The 21,716-nt window shown below is 33.6% G+C and overlaps 2 protein-coding genes across 2 annotated transcripts in view; both read right to left on the reverse strand.

Moving 5' to 3' along the window:
• Nucleotides 1-21,640, reverse strand: part of Hk (potassium voltage-gated channel subfamily A regulatory beta subunit hyperkinetic) — a 38,009-nt gene extending 16,369 nt beyond the window's left edge. Inside the window, exons 1-5 of the mRNA XM_090120220.1 lie at nucleotides 21,564-21,640; nucleotides 16,180-16,274; nucleotides 12,181-12,285; nucleotides 4,419-4,521; nucleotides 2,534-2,666 (exon numbers count right to left, since the gene is read on the reverse strand). Of these exons, the coding sequence (XP_089976346.1) occupies nucleotides 2,534-2,666; nucleotides 4,419-4,521; nucleotides 12,181-12,285; nucleotides 16,180-16,188 (350 nt within the window). The 5' untranslated portion in view covers nucleotides 16,189-16,274; nucleotides 21,564-21,640. The remainder of the gene's footprint in view (nucleotides 1-2,533; nucleotides 2,667-4,418; nucleotides 4,522-12,180; nucleotides 12,286-16,179; nucleotides 16,275-21,563) is intronic.
• Nucleotides 19,774-20,178, reverse strand: LOC149910881 (uncharacterized). The gene has a single exon (XM_090106878.1). It carries the CDS (start codon nucleotides 20,176-20,178, stop codon nucleotides 19,774-19,776), a length of 405 nt encoding a protein of 134 aa, XP_089963004.1.
• Nucleotides 21,641-21,716: the final 76 nt, after the last annotated feature.

The raw sequence follows: 21,716 nt of genomic DNA on the forward strand, positions 1-21,716 counted from the left end.
ACCATGGTAGCTTAGTATTGTTTACCTTTAACTGGATCTTCAGTTTTGACCAAGAATCGAAGTATTATTACAGGAATAAAACATACATATTTTGTGTGAAACATAATTACGATATGCTTGATAAAAGAAACCCAAAATATATGCTATAATGACCACAATGAAGGAGTAAATTACAGAACTATTCATACCAATAGAAATCAGAGGTCTAAATACACCCGATAATTAAATTCAAGAACAATAAGTTGGTTTCCATTCAAAACCCACGTAAATTCAAACAATATCGTATCAAAATATGTTGAGCCCCAAATATACACATTACATTCTACACATGCCTCAAATGGACACAGAACAATGGCTACAACAAATCAAGTTTAGTCTAATGAGAAGCGTAGATATAGTCGGAATTGGAGATATGATTATGAGGTTTGATATTTGGTTTCGGATACGTGATTACAAATTTCCTTTCAAAACTGCGTCCAGAATATCTATTGATTGCATACTAATAGTAGGTACAGCTGTGACTAACAAGGGCTCTTTCAAATCTGCGCATATTCAATAATTATACCCAACCTTCTATTCAAGAGGACGCATGGTGTAGGTACTTTTAATTGTGTTGTTTCCAGGAATATCACTATAGATTCTGTCGATACACGTACAAACACATGTGGACAATGTATTAAGCTCAATCATATCAATATTGTAGTGAAAATTTCTTTGTACTCGATTAAAATGCTTTTTTTTTTTTTTTTCAAGTGGGGAAATCTTGCCTAAGATACCCACGGCTCCCGGGGAAGGAGCCGTGGGTTATGTCGGAAATCCTATCCTATCCCACTAATATTATAAATGCGTAAGGGTTAGTTTGTGAGTTTGGATGTCAGTGTATGTATGTTACTCTTTCACACAAATATTACTGAACCGATTACAATGACATTTATCACACATATAGAAGGTAACTTGGCACATGATAAGTTCGGTATTATCCGGGAAATCCCACGGGAACGGAATTATGTGGGTTTTTTTTAAAACGCGAGCGAAACCGCGGGTGGAAAGCTAGAACCTACAATCTATAGAACAGACCAGTACGTAATTACGATTTTCAATGTACACATCGCGGTATCGATATTTGAATTCCACAGCGAGATCGGACTTTTTTATGACGAATACCTTTCTTGTTTCGTTTCAAACAGTGTTCAGTTTTTAACCCTATACAATATAGAACCATAAGTTTTATACCTACACATGTCTTTTACCACTTTCTTGGGTTTAAGCGATTTGAAGTGATCCAATTTTAACAAAAAAATCTGATTTGTAGATAAACTTGTCCAAACTAAGAAATAAAAGGTGGGAAAATATGAAGTCAAACTCTTTTTATCAAATTGCCGATATTATTCAATTATATTGTAAAGTTGCCTTCTATATAAGTATGGTAAATTGTCACACGAACGAAGAATTATTGATCTCTAACTATGTGAAAGCACAGGTGTGAAATAATATATTACCTAGTTTACGTAAAATAACTCTATTTTAAAATGGAGTACATATTTTTAAACCTGCATACGACGGTTTTATGTAATGAAACAGTATATATGTATAATGCATCTGTCCCATACCCCACAAGGGGACACGGAACTTTACTTTTTTACTTACCTATACATATATATATCTTCACTTATATGCTTTTTTCACTTATATGCCTTCCGCAAGCGGCTTCGCCCGCGTTTTGCAAAAAAACACCCGCATAGTTCCCGTTCCCGTGGTGTTTCCGGGATGAATCCAAGTTACCCTCTGTAATATGTGTGCTAAATTTCATTGTAATCGGTTCAGTAGTATTTGCGTGAAAGAGTAACAAACTTACACACACATACAAATACAAACTTTCGCATTTATACTATTAGTAGGATATTCCTATTAAGTAACTCAATACACCTATAATTAGCACGTTCATAAAATCTATATGTAGTTCAAGTGAGAAAAAAACTTCAAAATTCGTTCAGGATTCCGATCAAACGAATGTTTGCATACGCCACAAACTAAACAGGTAACTGTAATATTTTCTTAAGTTTGTATTCTACAAGAGTTGAAATATGTAGGTATCTAAAATACATATATAGGTTTTAAACTGTAATTTAATTAGACTGCATGTTTTCAACTAAGTAACAGATGAATAAATTCCAAGTAGGTTTAAAAATAGGTAGGAATACTTTATATTGTATATTTTTTTTAAATATTGTAATTTATCCCATTGAGCATCGAACGGCCCGATAGATTTTCTATTGTGTCTGTGATTCCGGGGCCTGAGTTAATAGATAATTATTAATTCTGTAAGTATTAGGTAGAAAGGTATTTAAAAGCCCAGGTATAGAATAAATGAATACCTATGTGATATATTATATTTTCACACTTAAGTACAAGAATATTTTCCAAAAAGCTTGCAATTTTTCACTTTCAATATCAGTAGATTTGTAATGTCCATTCCATTATTTCAAGTTACTCATCATCATCATTTTAATATATACATATATCTAAATCTTACATGGGATAAGAAGACACTCGTATGAGACTCGCTCGTGATCTCACATCGTTGGCGGACATCCTCCACGCTCTGAGATCCTTGCCGGTAGTGAAGCAAGGCGTCTCACGGCTGACCACGCTCTCCATTGATTTCTCTGTTGAATCACACGAATATAAATGTTTCAGCACAATCTTCACACACGGCACGATCTGAACCCATTCTAAGCTTTCGCTTGTGTTATTGAAACCAGAGATAATTAACACCCAGATACAGAGCAAACATCTATGTTCATCACACAAATATTTGCCCTGGGTGGGAATCGAACCCACAACCTCTGGTTTGGGTCACTACCAACTAAGCCAATCGCGGTCAGTCAGAATATAACGAGAATAATGTTGTTTGAAGATGTATGATTGATACCTAGTTTAGATTTTTTAAAGAAGCACAGTAATAATTCGCTAGTATTAGCTTTTATTTACTTTTGGTTTGGATATATATGTATAAAAACTAAGTGTTTCTTTAAAAATCTAAACTATAAAATTCTGTGTCATCAAGAGAATAATTACTTGTATGATTGAATGTAAATTAGGCTTTATCCAATAATATCGGGCTTCTTATTTAGTGTTGATGCAAACCACAGAACATAATATACCTATACTCGATGCAAACAGAATAAAAAAAATTGCAAGACTTAGTGGTAACAAGTACTTCTTTTACAACTTGAAGAGCAAATGTTGAATTAAATCCAAATTAATATGGTTAAGCCTATATGGCCTTAAAATTGTTTCTCTTTGCCATATTGTAGCTCACACACGGTTTGCGTATCAATAATCGATAACAATTTGCTTCGATTAATAGAATTTCTGGTTACAATGCCTGTAATTTTAGTTCAAAGGCCGTTTTCATTAACAACCCGAAGCCCTTTCATATGGGGATCGGATGTCGGCACTTATAAGATTAACCCGTGACCACTTAGATCATATCTAATAAGAACACTTAGGGATAAAGTGAACCTGTAATTTAACTACTAAGTCACTTACAAGGCGTTGAGTTTACTAGTAGAGGTGGGTAAATAAATACGTTATACGAATCAATTAAGAGTTAAACACAACACACTAATTTAAGAGAGTAAATTACAACTACAAATAGGTATACTATGCATCTTTGTTTGCAAAATGCACTAACAACTAACTAACTAACTGAAAAAAGAAAGAGGTTTGGGAACTTTGTGTCCAAAATAACTTTTGCTTACAATATATTGCTCTTTTAAAATATCCAAGTTTCATTACCAACTAAACACCAACTAGAAAGGGGTTTAGGTAAAGTTGGCTGGGCCAAACCCCTTTCTAACAATTATATTACACATCATATAGGTACTAGAATCAAAATACACTGTATGACAAGTATGATTTTACAAGAGGAAAAGTTTCGCGATTGCACAGTGCACTACACAATACGAGTATGGAATCTTTCTAGAAGTTTCGAAGTCTTTACGTATGAATTAACATATTTCTTAATCGTTGGCACAGTGCAAAGTTGTCAAAACAAACGGCTGCTTATTTCTTAGAATGTTTTCCCTTTAGTTGGAATTTGTAAGGACTTTAGAGCTTTGTGATTTCATGATGTTTACAAGCGGAGTTCTGTGAATTGTGGAATATTAATTGTTAGAGATTACCTTCATCGAAGCAGTAGTAAAAATAGAAGCAAATAATAAATTTTTTAATTATTATATCACATAAAAATATATTATAATCAACTAAGCTTACTACTAATCTGTTAATTACCAAATTACGATTATCTTTTGAGACAAGTATCATAGAGAAGTAGCTATGCGATTATGGTGTTGTTTGAGGTAAGATATCTTGCTCTAAAGTCTAACATGTTCTAAGTGGAGTGTGTACCTTACCTTTGCATGGTCCCAGAAGTGGTATACTGATCTCTTCGTTGTCGCTTATGCTGGTACTGGATTGCAGCTTTAGGAGGGTGAGACTGGCTTTTCTTAGGTCACTCTAGAAGGGAAAATTAGTGTCACTATAAAGTCATATGAAGAATTATCTCCGAAATGCATTGTTGAATTAGGTAAATTAATTTAATTATAGAGTATTTGATTTAAAAAATGTTGTGTGGTTTTATGAAACCACGGTAAAAGTGAAACTGTTCGAACGGTTCCGAACACTGGTTTGTGTAGCGCATGTCGCGTGACGGTCGGCTGCCGAGTAGGTATACCTACTCGGCAGCCGCGATACACGCGACATGCGCTACACAGGCCAAAAAGTTTGAGACGATGTAATAAAAGTTTCACTTTTAAAAAAAGATTGTTTTTCTAACACATTCTAACTATTTTGTTAATCGATGTTAGCGTTCTAACAGACGAACGGCAAGCCGTCGACATATTAACTGCTGCCGCCGACGTGCCGCCGACTGCCGTCGACATGTGGCCTAGGCCGTTCACAACTTGCTGTTCGTGTGTTAGAACTCGAGTTGCGAGAACAATTAATGTAATTTTGAAATATGACGAAAGAATATTTAATATTTATCTTAAATTATCTACAGAAATTGACTAATAAGACCTCATATTGATCGTTTTGTGAGAATCTATGTAAATTATACGAAAGTAGTTTGAGTTCTGTCCGGATGAAAGTTGTAGTTCTGTTATATTAGGTTAAATAATCAACATTATTTTGAACTGCACGAGCAAATTTACATCCACCTTTTTAAGATCCACAATATTTATTAATTGGAATTAAATTTTGTTTTACTTATTGCAGCTACAACTCGTAATATTTCACTTCATTATAATAATACAGTTTCTATATGAAAATGGATTGATATTCTTTATCAGCTTTGCTATGGACGTCAAAAAGACACGTATTTAATACCTCAAAAGGAACACTAGTCAGGTTGTACAATATTTTTCCATAAAGATATTAGTTTAAAATCCCTCTTACACGGATGGGAAATGCTTATGTAAATTGAATATTTTCATCTAATATGTATGATGTATGGATGTTTGTTACTCTTTCACGTAAAAACTACTGAACCGAATACAATGAAATTTAGCAGACATATAGAGGGTAACTTGGATTAACACATAGGATAGTTTTTATCCCGGAAATCCCACGGGAACGGGAACTATGCGGGTTTTCCTTTGCAAACGCGGGCGAAGCCGCGGGCGGAAATCTAGTTCGTTATAATTGCTTTTAAGATATTAGATAATCTTATTACCTATAACATTTTTAAAGTAGAAAAAGTGTAGTTGGAGAGGTGGTTTATTCATTAGTGGGTAGAGCTTTCGACTCCAGATCGAAAGAGTCGGGGATCGATTGCCATTTAATAAAAACATTTTATTTTATAAAATAGAAAAAGCGTAGCGAAGCTGCCGCAATGATTTATAGCATTTTATACCGCCGATAGAGAACTAGGAACCAAGTTCAATCTACAACGAGAAAGAACAGGAAATGTCTTTAGAATATTACATATTCCTTAACACACTGCCCATTAAAATAAAATAAAAATCGTTTATTTAGGAACAAAACATTGACATCGATCTGTAAAAGGGGGGGGGGGGGGGGGAACGAGCACTCTTTGCTGTGCTTTTTCTTTGAGTACACGGACGAAGCCGCGGGCGAAGCTTGTTAAAAATATTGTTTTAAATACCACGATATTGTTTAAAACAATATTAACTAAATTAAAAAAAAAATTGATAAGCACGTTCAATATACCAAACGATAAACATTAAACAGTCAATATTTTACGTGTAACAGGTGCTTTTAACGAATGTGACACACACGGGTCGAATTTCAATACGCACGATTAGCTCGTATTCGCTGTTTCTCGAAAGTGCTACATGTGATAGTACTTATGTAATTACCTAAGTACTACGTTGCTATTGTTATCTTCCAAACAAAGAAATGGTAATTTTCTAAAGTAACATAATATAATTTTTCCAAGGACTTCAAAGATTCTCAATTTGACTGTATTTTTTTTATAACATAACTCAGAACTCAGAACTTTCGATTGGGTGAAACATTTTAGATGATTTTTTTATTTTTTATTTAAAGCTGGTGCCTTCCAATTAACCCCATGAAAGTTTTGTCTAATTCTGACAATTTAAAGGCTGCTTAGTTTTTTTTTATTTTTAACATTATTTCATTTTTCGATACTACAGTCGTGCTTTAATAAAATCAATGTCCAGCTAAAATTCAACACCGACATTTATACCAATATTTTTTAGTCAGCTGTCGGATGACAATCAAATGCCTAAATTGAGTTTTACCTCGCCCACCTATTACTGGCACATCACACATGCTAAAATTTGTTACACGTGTATCCTATCCTAAGCAATAGTTAGTGCAATGATGAGGAGTTTTTGGCTATGTTTAGATAACACGGAAAATATAAAATGAACAATTTAGTTAACCTTTACTGTGGTTTGAAATTTTCTGAAAAGTTCGTTATAATTCAAACAATTTTTATCTCTAACTATAAAATAAAGTCATTCCCGCGTCTTTCTATCTGTCTTGTTTTATTCAAAAACGACAAATGGTTGGGGATATATGGGGATTGTAATACTGTTCCATGCAACGTGCCATGGTTCTCGAGGGTTAGTTATATATATAAGTTATATGTATATTATATTATACCGTTTAGTTTTAAACACCGCGGGCGATGTCGCAGTCAGAAAGCTGCTAATTAATTACAAAGGACTTTGTCGAAATCTGTTATTGTCATTTCATTAATTTTGACAACAAAAATGGAACCTGTAAGGGGAGAGTCATGTAATTTATAAAAAAATCACTACATAGTATAAAACAAAGTCGCTTTCTCTGTCCCTATATTGTCCCTATGTATGCTTAAATCTTTAAAACTACGCAACGGATTTTGATGCGGTTTTTTTTAGTAGATAGAGTAATTCAAGAGGAAGATTTTAGTATATAATTTATTATGTTTTAGATAAAGCGGGTGTAGCCGCGGGCGGAAAGCTAGTATTACATAAAGTAATGTTTTAATGAAACTGTTCTGAATTATTGCACACTAGTCCTTTCCACCTAAGATGATTTCTGTGACACATCGATTTTTGACACGTGTAGAGATGTCGGTTACTGAAATCGTATCAATTGTTTCCGATAATCGATAATATTATATATGGAAATGAAATCGATTTGAATAAAGTACCAAAATTAGTTTTTTCGGCATTTCGCCAACAATTAGCCAAGTTACCCTCTATATGTGTGCTAAATTTAATTGTAATCGGTTCAGTAGTTTTTACGTGAAAGAGTAACAAACATCCATACATCCATACAAACTTTCGCCTTTATAATAAATATTAGATTATTTTTAAACGTAGTATTGCACTGTAGAAGAAAATTAATAATTCATAGATGGAGCAATGGACAACAAAAAGCTGATGATGATGATGATATAGATGGATCTAAATGTTGTTGATAAGTATGTGAATATACATTTATTTGATATACCAGAATACTTTTTATTTTATTTATTTATTCAGACAAGACGATGAAGTCGGATACTAAAATACATAGCTAAAATACTAACAGTTGTATACACTCCCATCTTGCCGTAAAAGTTCAGTCAGCACAAAATGACCACAAATCCTGTTTTTTTTTATATTATTTATTTGGTCAACCAACATTTGTTTACAGTGATTCTTACAATATAAATATTACATGCATCAAGATAATAATATGTTCTTGCTGAAAGTAACAAATAATTTGGAAAATCCAAAAGTGCACGCCTCATAATTTTTTTTAATAAATATTTATTAATTATTATTTTTGTTTATTTAATAACAATTAAACCACATCGAATCAGACCCTGAAAAATGAAAGGGTTCTATTCCTGAGCATACTCAAGCGTAAGAGAAAAAAAAATACTCGATTAGTAAAGTATTTCGGTCGCTATCGTGTTAACAAGAAAAAGGATCCGCACATACAGACACACGGACGTCCAAGACAGAACTTTTTTAAACTGTTTTTTAACTAGTTTAAATAACAAAAATGACATCAAAAATATCATGAACGTTAAAAATAGTGTTTTTTCTTAATATGTGTGTGTATGTATTATCTTACAAGTGCAATGTATGATACATAAAGACATTTTAAGTTTGAAAAATCAGATGTTTTGCGCGAAGTGACAGTTAGTCCAGTCTGTGGGGAAATGTAAAAGCCTCTGCTCTACAAAAGGTGGCGTAGAAAATGTTTTGAAACAATATTGTTTAGGTATGAAAGGTTAACAAAAATCCAAGTTTTCGACCTTGACGGACCCAGGCGCTAGCCGCCATCTTGAATTAAAGGTGCTAAAATTAGGTATATTTTAAATAACTTCTCAATTGTTTACTAAATCACAAAAGTGTCTATGAGGGGTTCAAAGAAGACAAAATTACCTACATTTTTTTCATACATGATTATTCTGTAAGTCTTAAAGGTAAAAAGTTACAAGCGACGGAAATAATAATATTTACAGAAATCATATAATTTTAATTTTGTTTAAAAATTGTGCAGCAATCTTTTTTTATTCTTTTTGATGGTCCGGGCTGGTTAATGGTGGCTTCTTCATTATCGTCGCTGAAATTTTCTGTTTCATTGTCTGTATTTTTAGTTTCCAACCATGAAATTTCGTCGATTAAATTTACTTTTTATCGATAACTTTATGAATCGTTCATATCGGATATCTTCTAAGGATTCCTTATCCATGTCCCCTCCGTAAAAAGTTACTAGAAAGCGTGCTCCAGCGTCTTCGATTTCTACTGGTCATGATGACGAAATTTCATGGTTGGAAACTAAAAATACAGACATTGAAACAGAAAATTTCAGCGACGATAATGAAGAAGCCACCATTAACCAGCCCGGGCCATCAAAGAGAATTAAAAAATGATAGCTATACAATTTTTAAACCAAATTAAAATTATATGATTTCTGTAAATATTATTATTTCCGTCGCTTGTAACTTTTTACCTTTAAGACTTACAGAATAATCATGTATGAAAAAAATGTAGGTAATTTTGTCTTCTTTGAACCCCTCATAGACACTTTTGTGATTTAGTAAACAATTGAGAAGTTATTTAAAATATACCTAATTTTAGCACCTTTAATTCAAGATGGCGGCTAGCGCCTGGGTCCGTCAAGGTCGAAAACTTGGATTTTGATTAACCTTTCATACCTAAACAATATTGTTTCAAAACATTTTCTACGCCACCTTTTGTAGAGCATAAATACCTACAGACTGGATTAAGTAGTACCCACCTCAACGCTTCGCTTATGAGGCGTGCAATAATTAAAGGTTAACAAAGCATGCACCAATCAAACAGAGCTATTTCTTAAAAGTATAATTCAGACATGTTGTTATTATAAATCCTGTTCCTGATGTTAGCCCAACTAAACATAAAACATTTTAGGTACCTACACAAACAGGAGGACTGTTCTTATATTATCCTTAATTAACTAGCAGTAAATGTAGGTATGTATGTATGCAGAACCGATGGCCGTTGGGGCAAAAAGGTTCTTGAGTGGCGACCACGTACAGGACGTCGCAGTGTGGGACGGCCTACAACGCGATGGACCGACGACCTGATCAAAGTGGCGGGGAGCCGCTGGATTCAGGCCGCTGGTGATCGGTCGTTTTGGAAATCTTTGGGGGAGGCCTATGTCCTGCAGTGGACGTCCTGAAAGGCTGGAATGATGATGATGATGATGATGAAATGTATGTCAGCATTCTTTTAAATAATGCTGACTTTACATACAAACACTTTCCTCTCATAACGCTTCCGATAATTTACATTTCATTTAACAAACATAGTTACGAATAATAAACATCCGTATCAATTTCAATACCTCATTAATTTGTTCGATTTAATTAGTACATTTTATAGAATTGTTTGTTATTTCAATAATGGAGAAGTTTACAAAATTTTTTTTTTTGATAATTTATAAAAGTAAAGTAAAATAAAACATATCGGTATTATAAATGCGAAAGTAACTCTGTCTGTCTGTCTGTTACTCAATCACGCCTAAACTACTGAGCCAATTTGCATGAAATTTGGTGTGGAGATATTTTGATACCCGAGAAAGGACATAGGCTACCTTTTATTGCGAAATATGTACCACGGGCGAAGCCGGGGGGACCTCTAGTAATCTATATATCTCAGTCATTTATTGATGGATTTCAATTTTTTTTTCGGCTATTGATTAGTTTTGATCTATATTTTAACACTGTTATGGTGAATATAATATTTTCAACATGAGTAAACTTCTCCATTATATTTTTCATTCTAATAGATAATATAATTATCTTCAGCGATTTTACTGTAGGAGTATTTCCAATAAAGACGGAATTAAAAATTCCTGGTACCTACAATTAACTACGACGTAATTTAAAAGTATCCTTTTCGCAGTATTTCTCTAAGAGGAATCTTTAATACCATTTTATTGATGGAATTTTCTCGGCAGTTTATTAGGCAGTGACCCGGTGACGGTGTCACTCTGTGGTGGCACTACAATCGACATCAGTGACACCACAGAGTGACACCGTCACCGGGTCAGTTAAGTTTGTGGCACTGTAATCATCTGTATAATTGAATTTGGTAGATGTATTGGATCGACTGTGTCAATGTAACTGAAACACTTTGTAGTGTATTCTGACATCTGTTTTCATCTATAGTTTTCATGTTGTCTAAATAGAGTATTGATGTACCAATATTATAAAGCTGAAGATTTTGTTTGTTTGAACGCAACATAAAAAGTATTTTATTTATACAAAATATTCCGTATGAAAAGTCTGTGAAAATGTGACATTTCCAAAAGGCGGCACGTAGTTCAAGTTTTTGCCACCGGGTCAGTTAAGTTTGTGGCACTGTACATCGCTTTCAATGTTGCCATTGACATTGACCTTACAAGAGAACTTTCTAAACCAATCAGGGTAAAGTGTGTCACTCATAAAGCGCGGGAACCAATCAGATTGCTGGAAACAGTGACATCTAGTGGTGAGAAGGTGAATACTTTTTTGCATCGGTTGCATGAGGGTTGGTGACAGCCTATAATGTTCAAATTACTTTCCAATTATTATGATAAAGATTAAAATATTCAAGGAAAAAACACCCAAAGTATGAAAATATGAAACTCTAGTACATTCACAATATTCCTATAGTCCATAAATTTATGGCTATTATATTAATTTGTTGCTTTTTCTTTACAGGTCACCTTCGAGTGACTGGTAAGTTCTACAACGATCCTCCTTGAAAAGCAGTGTTACCTACAGAAACTTTGTCTGTAACGTTTGCTGATGTGGGGACTATTTCCATCGATACATTTGTATTTTCATAATTATAGTGACATTTGTATTGATCCTAACTATTCGATTTTTTGCTTTAATGTATTTTTGTTTTGGTGCCAAATAAATGAATGTCTACCAACCTTCTAACAGCCGCTTTAGTGGAGTATTTGACTTAAGAACGTCTCAAACCGTACTTAATTGGCGCTTAAATATTTTCTTGTAACTGACATAAGCTTTCCAAAATCAATTCACAATTCAGAAATCGGCTGTTTGTATATCAGCAGTTACTGAATGGTATGGTTTGAGACGTTCTTAATGCGTTATTATGTCAATTCAATTCAGAAACAGGCCGTAAATCTAATTAATTTACAAATGCCTACCTCTCTTTTAATTTGCTCCTCTTCGGCCCCAATCGCCCGCTGGTGAAGCAGTTCTATGTCCAGCATGCGGACCTCCTCAGCCTCCCTTGCTTGAGACACTTTTTCCTAGAATAAACGGGATCTTTACTATCCTGCTCGTATTTGTATAAAACATGCTTGCTTCTTTGTAAATCCCGAGCTTGTGACACTTTTTTGATGCCTGTGTCACTATTGTGCGACACTTTTTTGAAGCGCGAGCACGAAAGCTATTAACAAAGTATTTTTTTTTATGTCAGATCAAGCAAAAGGGTAGGTGTGCCACCTGATGTTAAGTGGTCACCACCGCCCATAAACACCTGTAACACTTCTAGTGTTACAGGTGCTTTGCCGGCCTTTTATGGACAAATAAGCTCTTTCTTGAAGGCCCCAATGTTGTAGTTGTTCGGGAACACCGCAGGTGGCAAATCGTTCCAAAGCTTCATCGTACGCGGAAGGAAGTTGCGGGTACAAAAAGTATTAGTATCGTCACCGACGTCATTAACAGGTACATATTAAAAATTGTTACTTTAAACACGGCATTATATTATTGTATATTATAATTCAAATGCAAATGTTCTGGTTGACAATACGAATACTTTAACATTAACGTAGGCGTTCGTGCTCGCACCTCTGAATAAATGTATAGAATGTATATTTTATTACCCTGTTCGTATTTCTATAAAAACAGTTATTAAGCTTGACACTTCTCCAATCGTGTTATACTTGGAACTGAAAAATTGGATAAACCGGAATCCTGAAGAACATTAGCGCCAGCAAGAGTGCACTCACGTGTTCCAGGTTAAAGAGCTTACGTCATGTTAATAGTATAATCTAGCTGTGAAATCTAATTTTGATCTTACTTCTTGGACTCGAACTATAACTAGTCTTGCAGATTGCTATAGTAGGTACCATAATGCGTAGTAGTTACTATACAATAAGTACAGCCATAATGCGTAATAGGTGACAGTTATTAGGTACGTGAGGAAATTCTACATGAATACTCTGTTACGTCGTCGAGGGCAGAAGGGCGGTTATGTCGGACTCTTATTATAACTGAATAAAACTCCTAATTCCGTGCAAGTAATGAGGGTATGGGATCCCATGATTTCCGATGGGAAACCACCACTGGTGTCTGTATATTTTATTTGGTTTTAAAAAATGATTTATAAATGAGAATATTTTACAGAATAGAAATACATCGATCACGGAGCGGGATTCGAATGCATCGTTTCCTATTAAAAAAATCATTTTAACCAAAAATGACCATAATATGTACGCATGAGTTATAGCTGCTGTAACTCATAGGCCAAGTTACATTGAATATAGATGAGAAATACTATCCTGCACAGCATATGAAATCTATCGGATGCTGACTAATTAGGCAGGATATATCAATGTCGATCCGTTCCGTTATCAAATGACTTGATTGTATAGTAATCTGATATTGATACCTAAGAAATGATACCGTTTTAGGCCTTATACTTTTTTAATTAAATGTTTTTAAAGACGTATTATTGTGGTCTTAGTAGTTTTAATTATGGATAATTATTCATAATAACCCTTGAATAAAGATTCCAATAAGATCTAACGTAAAAAAGAATGTTTAATAATATTATATTGAGATTTATAAAACTTTGATAATTAACGACTCGACAAACAAATAATTCTATTATTGTAAAAAAAATTGTAAATAGGTACATAAAATGAGTTCACGAAGACCCTCAACTGAATCTAACTGTCGACACGAAAACCAATTTACCGGTGCGGTTCGAAAAATTGGCTGTTATAGGAATAAAATTATCACATTCAATAGATTCATTCACCTCGAAACGTTGCTTCTTTGATTTAAGAACTTGCGAAAGTTATAAACATTAAATAGAATTGGTATAAATGTATGAAGCGTAATTAATATTCGAAGAAGGAAGTGAGATGTACCTGGCTAGAGATAAAATAAGCTAAAAGGATCATAAGCTCATAACATTATGGCTGCTACTACAAAAACTATTTTATTAACTCAAGTAGGAATATTTCCGAGATTTTATTGATTGCTAAAAAGCTTAACGTTATTGATTCCTTTAACATTTGTTAAAGAATTTAATGTTTATGAAAGTATGTAAAATATGACGATACTAGACGTGATTTTGAAACATAAAAACGTACAGAAAAGAAGAAAAACTCAATAAAATCCTGTTCTCAGACTAATTAATCTAATGGAACAATACGTTGACAGATATTACACAAAGATTACTTTTTGCCTGCATCCTGGAAAGACAAAAACAAAATATTATGTTCACGTATGTGAATACGATTTTGCGAAATATTGTTTTCAGTGAAATTAAGAATAAAATAGAATATTAGAAAGATAAATTATGAATCAAACCTTAGATGCACAACTTCATCATATTTGATACAATCAATTTAAAATTTTCATTAAAAGGTTTAGCAGCTACAAGTTATAGGTAGTAAAGGTATTTTAAGGTCTGTTTCAAAAAATTATATTTTTAAATTATTTGCATATAACCCCAGTATTATATTTAAAGATTTTTGAAGACAAGAAATTGTTTTCAAAACATTTAACAAAGTAAATACTTAAGACGATATTTATCAAGTTCAAAAAGATCAGATGCTAAATAGATTGTGCATTTTTGTATACAATAGATGTTTTGAACGAATGTATGAAATGAATCTTTGTGCAATTCAGTGTTTCAGTAGTACTGAAATCTTAGGGAACGAAGTTGCTTTGCAAATGAAAATATATAAAAGTGTTTTATGAAACAACGCAAGCAACGCAATCTTTGTGAAGAACGTGTAAATAAGAATTCTGATAAACAAAAATATGTGAATTTAATAATTATTTTGAACCACGTGAAAATTGTGAGACAAAAGATCGAATACCAGCATTTACGCTTTCGAAAATAAATAATGTCGGGTTAATTAAATCGTATTCCCGTTACGTGTATTGTATTCGAAGCTTTGTGACATCCGCGTTGGCCTTTTAATATAGTGTACCGAATACGGTATTGTTTGTACAAAGTCATAGTCAAAGTCTCCGAAAAATTAAATAGTAGCATTTTATGTGATTAAAGGGTATAATAAGTAATCAAATTATTGAATCACAACAACTAGTCGAGAAATGTTTTTTTTTTGTAATGTTTCATGTGGTTTGAATTATTGTAATATAATACATATTATTAACGTATTTGTGCAATTAACATAGAATTTAATATTTTATCATAATATAGGTATAACCACCAGCTCAACCATGGCGTTAATGTTACGTTTCAACACTGAAAACAGACATTCCGCGAAAAAAATCACGCCCAAAGCATTGTTGTATTTACATATATGCAAACCGCTACATTATTAATTTATTTATTAACTATCTGGTATTTCTGTGATATCATCAATGAGTTGTGTGTTTTCTTGAAAGTTATAATAAATTGCATATACCTAAATATAATATTCACAATTCACACAAATGTCTTTTTTCGTTGAATATGCTTTTTCCATATAGCCGTAATATTTTATAAACACTCAAAAGATAACAAGGGTTACTAGAATAATAGATTTCTTTTTCTGATTGGATACATGTTACATTTTTGTAAAAAATATGTAAACCAAAACTGAAATATACTAGTGGCTCTTATTTTCTTATGAGTATTTAGTGCAAAATAGCTGTGACTTCTCCCTTTTTACTAGTTTTTACTAACATAATCACTACATAGTATAAAACAAAGTAGCTTTCTATGTATGCTTAAATCTTTAAAAGTACGCAACGGATTTTGATGCGGTTTTTTTAATATATAGAGTGATTCAAGAGGAAGGTTTTAGTATGTAATTTATTATGTTTTAGACAAAGCGGGCGAAGCCGCGGGCGGAAAGCTAGTTTTGTTATGCATGCTTATGTTTATCTGCTCTATACATATTATTATAATAATTTTATTTGAATTTCAATAGTGTATTAATAATTTCAATAAATACCTTCTGCATTTGTCGCTCATGTTCAATTTTCTGTTGCTCCAGATCTTCTTCACTGATGGGGGGTGTTTCATCGCCACCGCCCGTAAGTTTCGAACCTGTAATATATTTATTTTAATAAGGTTTTTATTATAATGGCAAGTTTCATCAATTGTACGTAACACATCGCCTGTAAGAGAACTTTTTTTAAACTGGTACGCACGTTAAATGTTACGTTAAAACACACGAAAACTCTTCAGCTGTCTATGGTAGAGCAAGACATAATATTTTTAGCACATGAATCGAACCCAGGAAGCCTTGATTTACGGCTGTGCAAATGTGGCAATCATCTTCATACTTAAGGCGAATAATATTACCTGTGTAATTTCATAACGCTAGAAATTCAATGTAATGCTCAATTTAAAACCATTCAAGGGCCTATATCTGCACCCTAATAAATATGTTTGATACCAATCTCAAATCTTTATCATACCTGTATGATTATGATTATGCATTTGCCTCCACACCCCACATGCGAAACAGCAAAGCATTTTTTTTTTACGTTGGGAAATGCATTTACGCATCCCCCTCTGCAGTTTGCAGTTTTTCTGCGTGAGGGGGTATGTGGGACTCGCAAGAAGCCATACCCACTAAAACCCAACGGTGGCCACTGTTCACCTTCGGCGGCAGCCAGGCCTTATACCCCCACCGCTTACGTGGTCATTGCCGCGACTTGGCGGCTCGCCTAAGCCCATAACGTGACAATAGGCGTCGGTATCCGATAAGGATAACAACAGCAAAGCTTACAAAAATATTACAGTACCTACATATATTATATAGGTACCAATAGGTCATTTCAATTTGCCTGAAGTGTTTTGACCAAACGGGTTGTTTTTATTTCGAAAACACTATTTTAATAAAGCCTCAGGGCACATTGCAAACGATTTGTTGACTTTGGAACTGTCAAATACAAAGGCAATCAAATATTTACAAAAAACTCGATAAAAATTTTTACATAAAAATCATGGAAAGGTTTTGTACCTATTTAGTACTGATATTAAAACACTTTGTAGAGGGAAATATTATTAATGGCACCTGGCAACTATTAAAATTGACTTAATTAAAAGCACAAGGGAGCTATTACAATTAATTTTTAATTAAAACATGAAAATGAGAAAGTGTTTTACAAAGTATTTTCTAACTTTAAATTCAGTGAACAACTTCACTTTTGACATTTAGTACAACGATACCTTTCATCTTCTTCTTATATATCTTCTCTTATATATAAAAATGAATCGCAAAATGTGTTGGTAAGCGCATAACTCGAGAACGGCTGAACCGATTTCGATAATTCTTTTTTATTTATATTCCTTGAAGTACGAGGATGGTTCTTATGTAGAGAAAACGTAAATATTATGTACCACGGGCGAAGCCGGGGCGGACCGCTAGTAATTATATATAATGAAGTATTTTATATTAAAGTAAACTTTCATAAGTTTAATAGAAGATTTTGACTTTTTTCTTTTTTGACTTTCGACGATTTTTGCGCAATTAACCACTTATGTTTCTAGTTATTCCTACAAACCAGAATAACGCGAATGCGCTGTATAATCCCAAAACCATTTCTGTTTAATTATTTATTTTGAAAATATTGATGAATCCTTAGATAGATAGTAGATCTTAAAATGCGTATAAAACTAGAGTAGCTTTTGTTATTAATAATTCACATTCATTAGTTAGCTAATTAGTAAGCCATAGTAATCCCCGTATTACATATGTATAATATTATATAGTTAGATGCATATTGCATACATTAGAGAAAATAATAGTAAAAGCTGTGCCTTAATATATTCCGATCTTAATATATTGCCGATCTCCTATTTGATAAATGTATTGAAATATTTTATTTACGTCACGCTATGTTCAATTTTCAAAACACATGTTAGATTTTATCTTTACAGGACTTAAAGGTATAGAGTTTCTTGCCGGTCGGTGGTAAATGTTAAAAATATGTATTGACGTTTCAAAAGTGCTTCTCGAAGATGTCTAATTGAATAAATACATGTTTGAGTGAGTTTTTGAGTATTTCCTGTTTCTTATGCTGTGCTCTTGTTTCCTTACACTTACACTGTATATTGGCACAGTCCCTCTTGTGGAGCCATTAACTATAGAGAAGAAGAAATAGTAGATATAAAAAACAGCTTCTATAGAACTCCTTTGATAGAGTACGGGGCAGCTTTAGCAGTGTTAGAAATACGGAGAGAAATATGCCGTCTTTCATACACTTGTCCATCCGAATTCCGAAACGACAGATTAAGGAATGAGTTACCCGGTCAATAAAAAAAACGTAATTAAGACTTGTTTAGCCACATTACAGAGTGGCTCTGAAATACGTTGACAAATTATTTTACGATTTATTATATTTTTCTTTTACACAGAATAACGGTGACTACTAAAACACAGTATTATTTTAACGTAAATATCTATTTATTTTCAAAACAAGATAAAAAGTAAAACAACTAAAACCCAACTACGACAAAAAACGACGCTGAAAAAGTATAAAACAAAAGTTAAATTGATGAACTAATAAAGAAGCTATGAACGAAAAGATGTGAATTATATGCAATCAGCCCATGAATACAGGTAAAGTCACAAGGAAATGCTAGTAATATATATATATTCAAAATGTGCAAGTAAAAAGCTTTCAAATGATACCAAACACGGCATATTTATCTTAACTTTATTTTTTTACTCTGTATGTTTTGTCCGCTAGAGGGCGCCACATTAGATTTTGTGAAACCCCATATAGCCTATAACCAGCGGACAATTAAGATGCTTCTAATGATATGTCATTTGTCGAATTCTGATAAGTAGTTTAGAAGTTACGAGGGAACAGATGAACATACATACATACATACATACATACATACATACATACATACATATATACATACATACATACATACATACATAGCCTGTCAAAATCATAACCCTCCTTTTGCTTTGCCGTAGTCGGGTAATAACCACCTTTAGCTTTAATACAAAGACTTAAGCGTTTTCTGAAGTTTTCGACGATTTTCCGTACCTCCTCTTCACTTAGATATTTTGTCCCACTCACGAGTAAGTGTTGCCTTCAGCGCGTCTTCACTTCTGTGTGAAGTTGCACAGGCCCTCTTCTCTAGAATTGACCATACGCTATAATCCATTGGATTAAGGTCTGGTGTATTCACCAAACCAATAAGTTATGAACTTATGAACTCTGGGTCCATACACCACTGCTGCACATTTGAGGCCCTGTGAGATGGAGCAGAGTTCTGTTGAAAAGTCCACGGTTGGTCGCCGAAGTGCTGCTGGCTCCAAGGAAGAACTACACTCTCCAAAATATCGCGTCGGTATATTTCTTGATTCATTTTCACACCCTTTTCTACGAAAACGAGAGGAGTTTTGCCTGTTGAGCAAATGCCACCCCAAACCATGACTGAATGCGGTTTTTGACGATGGGGGATAATTGCTGTGGCTCCAGGGCGACTAGAAGAGTAAATTCTATCGTTCTGGCGGTTATGAGACTGTTCAATCGTAAAAATTTTTTCATCTGTGAAAACAATATTTTTCAACGCTTCACCAGCGGAGCGCGCTTTCAGTAGCGACATCTTTCAAGGCGTATTTTTTATATTTATCATCCAACCGCTGCACTTTTCGCAGCTTGTATGCTGTTAACTTGAGCTCATTTTTAACAACTCGTTGTAACGTTGAATGACTTACACCTAAATCTCGAGCCATTTTTCTTACCTTGGCTTGTGGATTGCGGGTCAATCTTTGTTTGACGATAATATGTCGTAGCCTAGGCGTCCTCACAGTTCTTTTTCTGCCTCTTCCCGGACGATCACCAAGATGGCCAAGCTCATCGTAATGTTTAATAGCAGAAGAAACTAACTGCCGACTGATACCGAGAAGTCGCAATATCTCGCACTGCCGCTTACCAGCCTCATATAAGGATATTATTGCACCTCGTTGAGCAGACATAGTAAAAAATAGCTAATTTTTTATTTATTCTCTTCACAAATAACGTTAAGTTGGCGCCAAAACATGTGAAAATAATAAATAAAAAACAAAAGCAACGCAGCATGTTCCATTTTTGAAATTTATTATTTTTAAATTTGTCAACGTAATTTAGAACCACAGTGTAATATGTATAAAAAAATAGTTCTGCTTTCACGTGAAACTAATGCGGACAAACACACATTCCATTAGTAATTCATTATTTCGAGGCAGGTTATTTATCAAAAAATATCTGCGAAATATCAAGAGTAGGTATATAATAAATAAATATTCACGACAATTTTCACACACGGCACGATCTGATCCCATACTAAGCTTTCGCTTGTGTTATGGAAACCAGATGGCTGATAAACACACATATATAATAAATACTTACATAGATAATTAACGCCCAGACACAGAGCAAACATCTATGTTCATCACACAAATATTTGCCCCGGGTGGGAATCGAACCCACGACCTCTGGCTTGGAAGGCAGGGCCACTACCAACCAAGCCAACCGGTCAGTCAATATGAAGTTATACCTCTACATTATAGGTATAACGGCTAACGTAAAAACATTCAAATAATTTTAATTAAGGAACTATAAATAAAACTGAAACACGTGTATATATGTTTATTAATATTGAAATCAATTACCATTAAGGTGTAAAATTTTATCCAATGCACATGGTTAACATTTAGTTTTAATTCAAACAAACTTAATGTTTGTGTAATAAACAGGAATGTTTTATTTATTTTATACGTTTTACTATTTTAATATAATAGGTAAATTACAGGGTATTGATATGTAGGGATTTTAAGTCTAGTTTAATGCTTCAAATAATTTTACATCTTTTTCATTAAAGGTTTGATAATACCCTTACGTTGTAAGTATCTTAATTTTGTGTTAAACGGGTCATTTGTAACAGGATGGCGGTTCTACAGGGGTCTTAGTACGCAATGACAAAAAGAAAAATGATGGTCAGAACGCTGATACCGGATACCATAAGATACTGTAATATTTTATATTAGAGAATCTTAACATAAAATATTATAGTATCTTCACCGTGTGTGACGCGCGTAATGCCATAGAGCTTTTATTATGTGGGCTAAATAATTTATAAGTAATATCCAGATATCATATTTAATATGTCCCAGGGATAAATCATTAATTGTAACACTATAAATTGTAAGATATTTATCGAATGATAGACTAAGACATATTTTAACTATTTTTTCATAAGAAATAGCCATCTGTTGCTTTATGTTGCCTATTATTGATAGTGTTTGTATATAAATGTGTGGATTTCAAAAAGACAGTAAAAGACGACTGTTTCACATGAAATATTGAAAAGTCCTATACTCACCAGTGGGGGGATGGTAGGAAATCCAAAATTGGTGAGCCAGCTTTCCGAATTAGTAGCAAACACCGTGACACCCACTGCCAAACTGAGAAAGACAAACAAATTTATTTTTATGGTATCTGAGTTAAGCGTGAACAGAATTGGCACGCTTCCAAA

Source organism: Colias eurytheme, chromosome 1 (assembly GCF_061535395.1).
Source record: "Colias eurytheme isolate Ceu_HAF_F1 chromosome 1, ilColEury1 Martin Lab GWU primary, whole genome shotgun sequence".
NCBI classification, from domain to species: domain Eukaryota; kingdom Metazoa; phylum Arthropoda; class Insecta; order Lepidoptera; family Pieridae; genus Colias; species Colias eurytheme.